This window comes from Lepeophtheirus salmonis, chromosome 1 (genome assembly GCF_016086655.4).
Source record: "Lepeophtheirus salmonis chromosome 1, UVic_Lsal_1.4, whole genome shotgun sequence".
NCBI classification, from domain to species: Eukaryota; Metazoa; Arthropoda; class Copepoda; order Siphonostomatoida; family Caligidae; genus Lepeophtheirus; species Lepeophtheirus salmonis.
The window spans coordinates 33256414-33269097 of NC_052131.2; the positions used below are offsets into that span (position 1 = coordinate 33256414).

The 12684-nt window shown below is 34.0% G+C and overlaps 1 protein-coding gene across 1 annotated transcript; it reads right to left on the reverse strand.

Annotated features, from left to right (window-relative positions):
- Positions 1-1925: 1925 nt before the first annotated feature.
- LOC121125228 (uncharacterized) lies at positions 1926-5754 on the reverse strand. Its single transcript, XM_040720375.2, has 2 exons — positions 5646-5754; positions 1926-5567 (listed from the first exon to the last, which is right to left on the reverse strand). Exons 1-2 carry the CDS (start codon positions 5655-5657, stop codon positions 2115-2117), a joined length of 3465 nt encoding a protein of 1154 aa, XP_040576309.1. The 5' UTR covers positions 5658-5754; the 3' UTR covers positions 1926-2114.
- Between the last annotated feature and the right edge of the window lie 6930 nt (positions 5755-12684).

The window sequence follows — 12684 nt, forward strand, 5'->3', positions numbered from 1 at the left end:
TTTCAAAACTTTTTAAATATTATCTTTTTTGGAAAACAAAAACAAAAAAACAGCACTCCACTCCACTCCTTACGGATGCCCTCCCCCCCATTTGAGGACAACAATTCTACAGTCAGCAAATTTCCTTTTCATTGGCATAAAATATTATTCTTAAACAATATTTTCAGTAGTTCAATGATACTTATAGAATCATATGTTTCAAGTACGGAGGGGAAATAAAGTTTTTTATCGCAAAACATTCATTTTAATATTTTGTGGCTATATAACATATCATGCAGAAGTATTCGTATTGGGATTTGAGGGGAAGTAAGGAAGGATTAAACATTGAAAATTGTCCAGTGCGGCCATTTCAGAAAATTATATCATCCTTGATTGATATATTTGACCCTAACAATCAATGTAATTTAACTATCATCTATTATCAAAAAACTAAAAGGAATGCATAAAATTCGTTACATGGCCAATAATAGGTAGAATCATGGAATTCTAAACACATTGAATAATCACTCATGCAGCTTATCTTGTCTTTCTATACTTCCCCTCTGGAAGGAATGGGTAGTAGAAATGGACGTGTACTCTTTTTTTCCTTTTTTTAACCCATCTCTCCTGGTATATTTACATTCTGTGGAAATATACAATTATGTGTGATTGTTCTAGGTCTCTAAAATTATATAGTAAAATATAATTGAATCCACTAATTAAAAATTATCCGAAGGTAAATTATAGGATGTACGTAGTACTTTGCTACTATAGATGAGCATCGCCAAAAGGCCTATATTTGGGCTTTTATTTGGTTATAAATATTTTTTTGTTTATATTCAATTGACATAGTACTTTATTAGTTTTTTCGTATCAAATCTTGTTTTTCGAGAATTTTTAGATAAGATGACTGCATATAAAGTATTAGCACATATTCGAAATCAACGTAAAATTTAGCAAAGAATACTCAAACGTTTATGTGGATTACTGATTTTTTTATTAGTCAAAAGTTGTGTTGAATTAGTCGTTGGACTAAAATATTAAATTCATTTTTCTCATCGTTCCAATCCTTTTCTCCCACTCAATAGTTCTATGCCTAATTAATCGGTCCTACAATTAATCTAAGCTATAACTGAAAAAAATAATAAATGAGAGCTAGATTAACTAATTTAAGCCCTTGTTATGAATCAATGTCATTGTTTTGAATGATGTATTTTTGATCTCATTAAAGATCAGTTCTAGTTTTTAAACATAATTAATCCAGACTGGACCAAGAGGACTGCAGCCTGTATAGTTTTTTTAGACCGATCCATCACTACTCAAAAGTTTTCTCAAACTTATAAAAAGCGTAAAAATACTGACAACATTAAAATCAAAAATTCTTATAAAATAATAGATTTGTTACGACAAACAACTACAGCGAGTTTATTAATTCCATTGAATGTAGAATTTATACTATTTTTGAAAAGTAAAATTTTATAGACATGTCTTATTTTTACGGGGAACTCAAACATTAATTTAAGAGGGTAAATCGACTGATTAATGGAATATTTTCATTTTTTGAACCCTTAAATAATTAATTCACAAAAATCATAACTTTTGATCACATTCTATAAATCCCTTTTTTAAAGGAACTTTATTTGAACCGTTATATGAAATGAAGATATTGAGGAATTTCTGCACCTATCATGAGGCTTCACCTCTATCTCTTTTAAATCTCTGTCTCAATAAAAATCCATCAAAAACTTTAAAAATGCTATTTTCAGTGAGCGCTCCCATCTTTTTTTACTTCCTATTAGGTCATACTCAAATATTATTTTTAGCTTGAACTTGAATTAACATGAAATAAGTGATTCCTGATACTTAACCTTTGCAATTCCTGTTTTGTGAATCTTCAAAAATAGCTGTTTTATTAAACAAATGAAATATGAAAGAAAAAATCCAAATAGAAGTAAAAAAAACTTGTATTTCATTAAATAAACACATTATTGAAAGCGACAATAACAAGTTATTGGTGTTCAGTATCAACACAAAATATCTTATAGATAAATGAGACCACATTGATTGGTAAATGGATCGAATAATAAATAAATAAGTTCATTCATTAGATATTTGAAGAAACTTATTAGAAGTTTCTAGCCTGAATAAGAGCTAAGTCTTTGGACTTGACTCCTCAACTGTTGCTGAGATTGACGTATCAATTGTTGCTGTTCAATAAAGTTTCTTTCTTGAGAATATTGCTGTTGTGCATTGGTTAAAGTCTGTGCAACTCTACCACCGAATTGTGTAGGGGCAGAGCCAAATCTTTGTGATGCTCTACTTATTCCTTGTTGATAAGAACTAAGACCACGTTGTTGTGAGGATGTACTTGCTCTTTGTTGTTGCTCAGAGATACCACTTTCTTGTTGTTGCTGAGAAGTACGACTTCCTTGTTGTTGCTGAGAGGTACGACCTCCTTGTTGATAAATATTACTTCTGCCTTGTTGAGTAGTTTGGGATCCACCTTGTTGAATAGTTCCAGATCCACTTTGTTGAGTATTCCCAGATTCACCTTGTTGAGTATTTCTGGATCCACCTTCTTGAGTAGTTCCAGATCCCAATTGTTGAGCATTTCCGGATCCACCTTCTTGAGTATTTCTAGCTCTACCTTGTTGATCAGCTCCAGATCCAAACTGTTGAGTATTTCTAGATCCACCTTGTTGAGTATTTCTGGAGCCACCTTGTTGAGTATTTCTGGATCCACCTTGTTGAGTATTTCTGGATCCACCTTGTTGAATAGTTCCAGGTCCAAATTGTTGTGTAGCTCCGGATCCAACTTGTTGTGTATTCCCTGATGCACCTTGTTGAGAACTGCTGCGTCCTCCTTGTTGTCCACTACAAACTTGTCTCTCTACATTTTCGCAACTCTGTTGAGGATTGGACACACATTCCTCACGTGTTACTGTCTCGCATTGTTCCCGAGGAACGTTTTGGCATTGTTGTCGAGGAACATTTTGGCATTGTTGTCTTGGTACATTTTGGCATTGCTGTCTTGGCACATTTTGACATTGTTGTTTTGGGACGTTCTTACACTCCTCTTTTTGAACTTGACGAGGAACGTTCTGGCATTGTTGTCTTGGAACATTTTGACATTGCTGTCTTGGGACGTTTTGGCATTGCTGTCTTGGGACGTTCTTGCACTCTTGTCTCTGGACTTGGCGGGGAACATTTTGACATTTCTCTCTTGGGACGTTCTTACATTCTTGCTTTTGCACTTGACGAGGAACGTTCTGGCATTGTTGTCTGGGGACGTTCTTGCATTCTTGTTTTTGGACTTGACGGGGAACGTTCTGGCATTGTTGTCTGGGGACGTTCTTGCATTCTTGTTTTTGGACTTGACGGGGAACGTTCTGGCATTGTTGGCGAGGAACGTTTTTGCACTCTTGTCTTTGGACTTGACGTGGAACGTTCTGGCATTGTTGGCGAGGAACGTTTTTGCACTCTTGTCTTTGGACTTGACGGGGTACATTTTGGCATTGCTGTCTTGGGATGTTCTTACATTCTTGCTTTTGTACTTGACGTGGAACATTTTTACATTCTTGGCGGGGTACATTCTGGCATTCTTGTCTCTGGACTTGACGGGGAACGTTTTGACATTCTTGTCTGGGGACATTCTTGCATTCTTGTCTTGGAACTTGCCTGGGAACGTTCTGGCATTGTTGTCTTGGAACATTTTGACATTGTTGGCGTGGAACAGTTTTACATTCTTGTTTTGGAACATTTTGGCATTGTTGACGGGGAACAGATTTACATTCTTGTCTTTGGACTTGACGGGGTACGTTTTGGCATTGTTGTCTTGGAACATTTTGACATTCTTGACGAGGAACATTTTGACATTGTTGTCTTGGAACATTCCTACATTGTTGTCTTTGAACTTGACGGGGTACGTTTTGGCATTGTTGACGAGGAACGTTGTTACATTCTTGACGTTGAACTTGTCTGGGAACATTATTGCATACTTGACGAGGAATGTTTTCACATACTTCTTCTTCAACTCGACGAGGTACATTTTGACAAGATTGACGAGGAATGTTTTGGCATTGCTGTCTTGGGACATTCCTGCATTGTTTTGAACATCCTCCTCCTGCTGCAGCTCCAGAAGCTCCATACGAAGAAGGGCTACCATAACTTGGAATTGGTGCTTGGTCGCAAACCTCTTCGCATACTTCTTCATTTACCGTCCTGCATTCTTGTTCATTGACAGTTGTACATTGTTCCTCATATCGAACCATATATTGAACCTCACATTTCTTTTCTTGAACAGTGTTACATTGTTGCTCATTGACGGTATCCGTGACGGTCTCACACTTTTGTTCATTAACAGTGTCACATTGCTGCTCATTGACTGTGTCAGTGACAGTTTCACATTCTTGTTCATTGACAGTGTTACATTTTTGTTCGCTGACTGTTTTACATTGTTGTTCGTTCACGGTAGTACATTGTTGTTCATTGACAGTATCTGTAACTGTTTCACACTTTTGTTCATTAATAGTGTTACATTTCTGTTCGTTAACAGTGTCACACTTTTGCTCATTGACAGTAGAACATTGTTGTTCATTGACTGTGGAGCATTTTTCTTCATTTACGGTCTCAGTGACAGTTTCGCATTTTTGTTCATTAACGGTATTACATTTCTGTTCGTTGACTGTGTCAGTGACTGTTCTGCACTGTTGTTCATTCACTGTATTACATTTCTGTTCATTGACTGTGTCAGTGACGGTCTCGCATTTCTGTTCATTGACAGTGTTACATTTCTGTTCATTGACTGTATCAGTGACAGTTTCACATTTTTGCTCATTGACATTGCTACATTTCTGTTCATTGACTGTGTCAGTGACAGTTTCACATTTTTGCTCATTGACATTGCTACATTTCTGTTCATTGACTGTGTCAGTGACGGTCTCGCATTTCTGTTCATTGACAGTGTTACATTTCTGTTCATTGACTGTGTCAGTGACGGTCTCGCACTTCTGTTCATTAACAGTATTACATTTTTGTTCGTTGACTGTGTCAGTGACGGTCTCGCACTTCTGTTCATTTACGGTGTCACATTTTTGCTCGTTGACTGTGTCAGTGACAGTTCGGCATTTTTGCTCATTGACATTGCTACATTTCTGTTCGTTGACTGTGGAACATTTTTGTTCATTGACAGTGGAACACTTTTGCTCATTCACAGTTTCAGAGACAGTGTTACACTCCCTTTCGGTCGTTGTACTACATTTTTGTTCATTGACAGTTGAGCATTTCCGTTCGTTAACAGTAGAACATTTCTGTTCATTCAGAGTGTCACATTTTTGTTCGTTAACGGTGTTACAAACTTCTTCAGACACTGGAGAACATTTTTGTTCATTCTTTGTAGTACAAACTTGCTCAATGACGATTGAGCAGACGGGGTTTGTAGATCCGCTGCCAAGAGAGGTGTATGAAGTTGAAAGACTGGAGGCATCATCAGAGATGATTGGTCCGTCAGGGTTCCCGTACGAATCCTGTCTTACAAGTCGACGACCCGAAGTGAGAGCCGAAGAAGCCAATAACACGACCACTGCTGTCTGTGGATTATATTTATAAAACAATAAATACTTTAGTATGTATATTTGGTAGGAACAAAAAGGTTTTCATATTCTTACCAATAGTTTCATTTCCCAATCAAAGTTCTTGTCCTTACTACTCAAGTATCTTTTTTCAAGTGAATGGCTCCTATGGTCGAGGCATGGATCTTATATACAAATCAATAATTGACCACACATCCACGAGCATGGGAAAGATAATGCGTTTATGCGCATTAATAACGCCGATGAAAGAGTAGTCTCCACAGATAGGATTCAATCCTCATTCTTTTTTTTTTTTTTTTTTTTTTTCCCTACTTCTTTCGTTGCCGGCTACAAATAATTCAAATACAATATGTCTTGAAGCAGCATTTCCTACGGAGGGAGAGGGTTCATACATAAACCTTCTTTTCGTATAACCATGTCACATCATGATTTTATTATTGGGGCTTTGAGCGTGTGTACATGATAATAATCCTACAACTTTTTTTCCGTTTGTTTTTTAAATCGTACACATCTCTTATCAAACATAAGTCCTATAGAATATAGGGAAATATATTTATGTAAGAATCCTTCAATTGCTTTTAAACATCAACATCCCAATAAAAATGTGTGTACTTTAAACAAACTACATAAATCAACACAACATTTGCTATATCTAGAATAACCTCTAAGCTATGCACCTGCGTTGCATGTGCATTTTTTATTTTTTAAACCACAGAAAATAACTAACTATGCAACTCTTATTATTTCCATATACTATTTGTAATTTATATTTCTAACATATATATTAGGGGGGTTTGTTTCTGAACCTTTTTCAAATTTCGATTACGGCTAGTTCGGACCATTTGTCGTGTGGTTAGAAAATAACCTAGTTCATTTTCCTAAGACGTCATCTTTAGGTAGCACATACCGATCAAATTTTAAAAGGAGTTAAAAAATAAAGCAGTTATAATTATTTTGGAATAATAAATATTATTCCTAAAACGTTTTTTTCTAAGGCCAACTTATGGAGCAAAAAAAAGAAAAAAGAAAATTGATCTTTCCTTTCTGAAAATGTAAAAAAATAATACGCGGATAATAAATTCTTCTTCTCTTTTCTTGTTCCATAGGATAATTTTAGACACCAAAAAAAACCAACAACTTTTTACAGCTGAAACATGTCTGTCAAAATTATTCTATGAAAAATAAGTAAAAAATGTACTTTTAGTATCGATACTCAATAAGTAATGATTAAGATGTGCGACCTAAAGATGATTCATAGGGCAATGCAATTCTGCATAAGTCATTTTTATATCATATGACATCTTTTCCGTACATTGCTTAATCAAAATTCAAAAAGGGTGGAAAAATAAACCGCTCTAATATATTTATTTCATATTTCTTCCTCCATTTATCAAAGAAATATTAATCCTACTAAATGCATTTTATAGAAGAACTAATCCGTCTTAAATAGCTAATATTTAATAAAATATCTTTTGACTGGATGAACAATAGATCATGGAAAATTGAATTGATTTAATATGTACTTAGATAATAATATGCGTTATGTGCAATGTTGCATATTAAACTTAAATTTTATCCAGAGCAGGGGACGTTGGCAAGAGTAGGATTGAAGACTCAAAACTATCAAAAAAGTGGCTAAACGAACACAACATAGTCAATATTTGTCCAAATATAGTTTGTTAGACGATTACTTTTTTGTAACGTTGTAGGGTCGTCTAGTAATGTCGTTGCTACTCTTTTTTGGGAGGTCTAAAGCTCCATCAAATTTTTTCGAAGCGCCAAAAAATAACCACTACCACACTATAATTCTCATATTATTAGACATACATTTTTTTAAATGTATTAAATAAATATATTTCCAAATATTAAAATCATATATTGTATTTTATTCGATACTGTTTTATAACATGGCCTAGTAATATTTTTTTTTTGAAACGTAGATATACATTCGTGTACAATAGCCCAAATTTCTTCATAGAAATTATAAAATTAATTAATATTAAATAGACCAACATAATAAATAGTAAAGTATCCACTGTGATAATGAGTTCCTCAAACTTATCAAAAAATATCATGGAGACTGAAGATATCATTCATGATTCTAAATCCGATCCATTTATGGAAAGACTTAAATACTCGACAAAATCCTGTGCCATCTTTAATTGCCCAAATCTAATTGATACTTCCTACCATTTATTCCCATCCAATCATCACCTTAGACAGACTTGGATTTATTTGTGCGAATTGAAAAAGTCGTTTAAACCAAAGACATCAAGAATTTGTGGCAAGCCTGTTATTGATGATGATTTTACTTATTCAAGTTTAAGAGAGAAATTGACTTCACAAAAATCATTGAAAAGGAGACTAAAACCTGATGCTGTACCACAAATTAATTTTCTTAAAAAATCTATAAAAAGTGATCAATTAGAATTTGTTCAAGACTCTGTGCCATATTCAATTCCAAATTGTCCACTGTGGAAGAATTAATTAACATCAAAGAGATGAAATCTTATCCAAACCTAGAATTCATGGAAGAACCGGAGACAATCATAGAGTTAATTGATGTATCAATAGAGAAAAAAAGTATTGAATCTACAATTGATAAATCTATTTGTTTATCAAGGGCTACTTCTCAAAAAAAGAATTGTGAAAATTATGATTACAGGACGGAAATTCTAAGATATAAAGTAAAACTTCTAAATATTCAAAGAATTTTGATGCGGGAGAAGAGAGGAAAAAAAATTAATAAAAACAAATTGGTAAAAGATTTCCTTTTGGAGAAAGGTCATAGTAAATCTCAAGTTAATTTCTTGATGGGGAAGACAAATCGGCTAGGAAATTTTTCTCAAGATGAAATCATTGACAGTCTTCTACTTAGAACGATTTCTCTGAGGGCTTATAAGTTTCTGCGACAGAAAAAACTCATGTGTCTCCCCGCTCCCTCTACCCTTTCGAATTGGATTAAAGATTTTAGAGTAAATAATGGATTCCTATGGAATAGCCTTGATGTAATGAGAAAAAACTTTTCTGCGAATAAATGCATGACTAATTTCGATTTAACCGTATTATCTTTTGATGAGGTTAAAATTGCTGAAATAATTGAATATTGTTATTCTTTGGACTAAGCTATCGGCCCATTTAAGCAAATGCAAGTGGTATTCGCTCGTGGTCTTTTGCATCAATGGAAGCAACCCATTTACTTGGCATTTGATTAGCCCATGAAAAAAGAAATTTTATTTCAATGCATATCAGAAGTAGAAAAGCAGGTTGGAAAAGTAATCTAAACAATAAGTGACATAGGTCCTTCAAACCAAAAGCTATGGAAAGAATTGGGCATATCAAAAGACAAACCTTTTTTTATTCATCCAGGTATTTGGATTTTTTTTTCAAAAATGACATACTTAACCTATATTTTTTTAATGCTACAGATGACTTCGAAAGAAGAATATTTTGGATGGCTGATCCATCGCATCTAATTAAACTTGTAAGGAATAATTTATTAACAAGTGGATTTGATCTTCCAAAAGGTGGAACCCTAACGAAAGAACTTTTTCAAAATGTTTTAAAAGCTCAATCATAATGTGATCTGACTCCATTACATTTCATTAATCCTATACATATTCATTGCAAAGATCACGATCGTCAGGGGGTGTACTTGGCTGCTCAATTACTAAGTCATGAAGTGTCCAGCTTCATAAGATTTAAATGGCCAGACCTTGATAAACAACAGGCTTTTATCAATTTGATGTCCAGTTGATACAGTGTTTTCTCATCGAGAAAAAAGTATGATACAGAAAAACGAAAGTGCGCTTATGGTGGATATCATTACATTGAGCAAAAAAATATTTTAGAAAAAGTAATAGAAGTAATGGAGAAAGTTAAAAAAATGTGGCACTGAAAAGCATAGTTGGCCCTTTCAGAGAGGGATGATTATTACTTCTAAAGCTCTACTTCTTATGTTTCCCTACTTACAAGATAAATATGAGGTTGAATTTATAATCTCGATGCAATCAGGATTCGCTAGAAAATTTGTTTTCTCGCTAGCGTCAAATAGGGGGTTCTAATGAGCCCCCTAGTCTAGTAGATGATGCTCTTAATCGCATTCGACTTTTAATGCTGGAAAGCAAGCAGAATTCGCTGTTCCCAATGCTCCTGTTAAATGTAGAAGCAGAATCGAAGAAACTCAAGATGTGCCTTCCTTGAATCAATTAGAACCTACACCTATCTCAAACGAAGAGGAATTTGAACATCATAATTAGGATGATTGCATATCTTTGTCAATGGCTCTAACTTTTGAAAGGGAATCCTAGACTGAATCTTTTCCTTCAACTCAATCAGACGAGTTTTTAATAGAGCTTGAAGAAATAGGTATTGAAGTATTAGATTCAGACTTGGAACAACATTTTATGGCAAGTCAGGGTTTTATTTATGTTAGTGAATGGATTGCTCATAAATTTCAAGATAAGTATCCAGAGTTAGGGGAAAAAACAGCTAATTTATAAATGTCTGAAGTATCTCCTCGGCTGCAAGTTGCTTCCAAAGGCGGGTTAAGGCAACCTTCCGACCTATTTGATTCTTTTAAAAATTGTGAAAAATTATTTCCATTATTTCACGGAGATGGCATAAGAAGGGTAAAAATATAATTAAAAGACTAAATGATATTTTACAATCTTCAAATGCAAAAAAAAATACTTACAAGCTTCCAACCGAAGTCATACTTAAATATGCAAGAACTTTCATTCCAATAAATAAAAAATGAAAGAAAAATATAACGAAAAAAAATCCAAAAGCCTATGTAATAAAACTCTGAGAAATTAAAAAAAAAAATATCAATATTTGTAAAAATTATTATTATTCCCGGTTATACAATAATATAATTGTTAATGATATTTTTACACATTGTAAAGATGTCTAAAAAAGTAAAAGTAAAAGTTATTATCCCCGTATTTTATTAAGATCGTTGTTGAACCCAGTGCTATCGTTATTTGTAAAGTGGTTTTTAGGAGGGATAGACTGGGGATAAAGAAGTGGCCCAGGATCTATTTACGATTCATGGACATACCTACCAATTTCATATGTGATATATTAATAAAAGGGATGTCCACATCCTTCCAGAGCTATTCAAAGAGGATATTGGATATCGTTGAAAACATTTTTAAACTCTGGATGATTGTTATTACTTATTAGCAGCCTTAAGGCTTTATATAGTTAACGTGAGATGCACCAAAGCTATATCCAAATTTTACGAGTCTGAGTGCAAATATTTCAAGTTAATGTGCTTCCAGATTGCATGACAAATTTCCATTGGAGTCCAGTCCATTTTAAGTTCTTGACAAACTCAAATGCGAATGAACCTTTCCTTTTTCATTCAAGGTATCTTCTTATCACGGGAATGAAATATATATGTGAGTAGTTATCATGAGTTAAGAACAAGGAGTAACATTTTTCATCTTTATCACACCCTTGATTGCCGACTGTAAGGCTAAATCTATCCCCTAAGTAGTTAATTTACTAAAAAAGGAAGAATATTGGTTTTGGAAGCTTCCTGGTCTTCTTAGGAACACTCTTTGGATCCTCAAACACGGGTAAATATCACAATTTAGCAAATTATTGAACATATTTGATATCAAGATATTTCTCTTACACCTATTGACTATTGATATTATTAATAATTATAATTTATATGATATATTAATAAATATAATTATTATTAATCAACGTGTAAACAGAAACAGCTGACTATATTATAATTTATTCAGTTAGGGAGCGCTTTTATTTATCGACTTGACGTCATATCTGCCTGGCAAGGATCAAAAAAAGGATGAATGACCTACCTTGTCTCTAAGTATCTTGGGCATATCAAGCGAGATGAGGGAATCGACAGCTGACCAAAAATAAAAAAGTATTTTTGTATTAGCGAGGTAACGCCTTGAGGACTGAACTGGACCTAACTGGATGGGACTGTAGTTTTCAGTCCTAAATAAGGACCGACACAGCATTGATTATAAATATGATTATAACTATGTTAGAGTCCTGATAATTTTTAGGGCTAAGCCACACTACTACCCAATGGTGAAAGGTAGCACTGCTCTTGCATCAAGTATTTAAAAAATTAAATTGCGATTTCCGACTATGTAGAAAGAAATACATGGAGGTGACAAGATACACGAATGATTTAGCAATAGACTTCATTTCACAGAAAGGGTATTCCCAAAGGACGACGTCACATATGCTTTCTTTCTTACATTAGCCGGTCAAAATCTAATTCATAATCGAGAATCCTTATCAGGGGCGTCCGCTGGATAATATTTAAGGGGGAAGAGGGACTTGGTTTTAGGTTATTTTTTGAAAAAAATACCAAAAATTTTGTAACTCAGAGAAAATGATTTTTTTTTGAAATTTTTTTTTTTAAATTACATTTTTGCGAATTTTTTTTTTGAAAAAATCAATTTCAAGCATTAAATTTTCTCGCAAATAACAAACATTCCTTAATTTAGGGGGGGGGGCTACAAACACTTTCTCACCCCGTGCAGCCTTGGTAATTGATCTACTATTGCCTTACTGTTCCAAAATGCCGCCCATCATCTCAATCCCTTTGTCGTCTTTGGGTAATTCCACGTCAAGTGTACAATTTACCGATTTTGATATTTTTTGGTGAGCCGGCTTTTCTATATGAAATAAGAGAGTGTGTGAAATACCATGGTTCTCTGACTCACCTGGGCCGTTCTAGGCCTGCTCAAAGTTAATCCTCATGTGTTGGAACAGTGTTGTTAAAAAGACCATAACTCCATTTTAGAGTCTAAATTTAAAACAAAAATATCTCAAAAGATGCACAAGAACACAAACTTTAACTGATATTCTAACGTAGTTTTATTTTAATAAAAAATAAAAGTTTGGGCCCCGTTGCACCCTTCGAAATAGACCCTCCTTCCATCTAGCCAAACCAATTTTGTTTTTATTTTGGTAGAATATGTATTAGTAAATGTGTTCAAACATATTCAAAATTCTGAGTGGGATCTTAATCGGATCACTTCCAAAGAGAGCATTAATTAGATTATGTAGAGCCGCCTTAATAGTATATTAGTATTATAGTTCTATATTTAAACTTTTATTT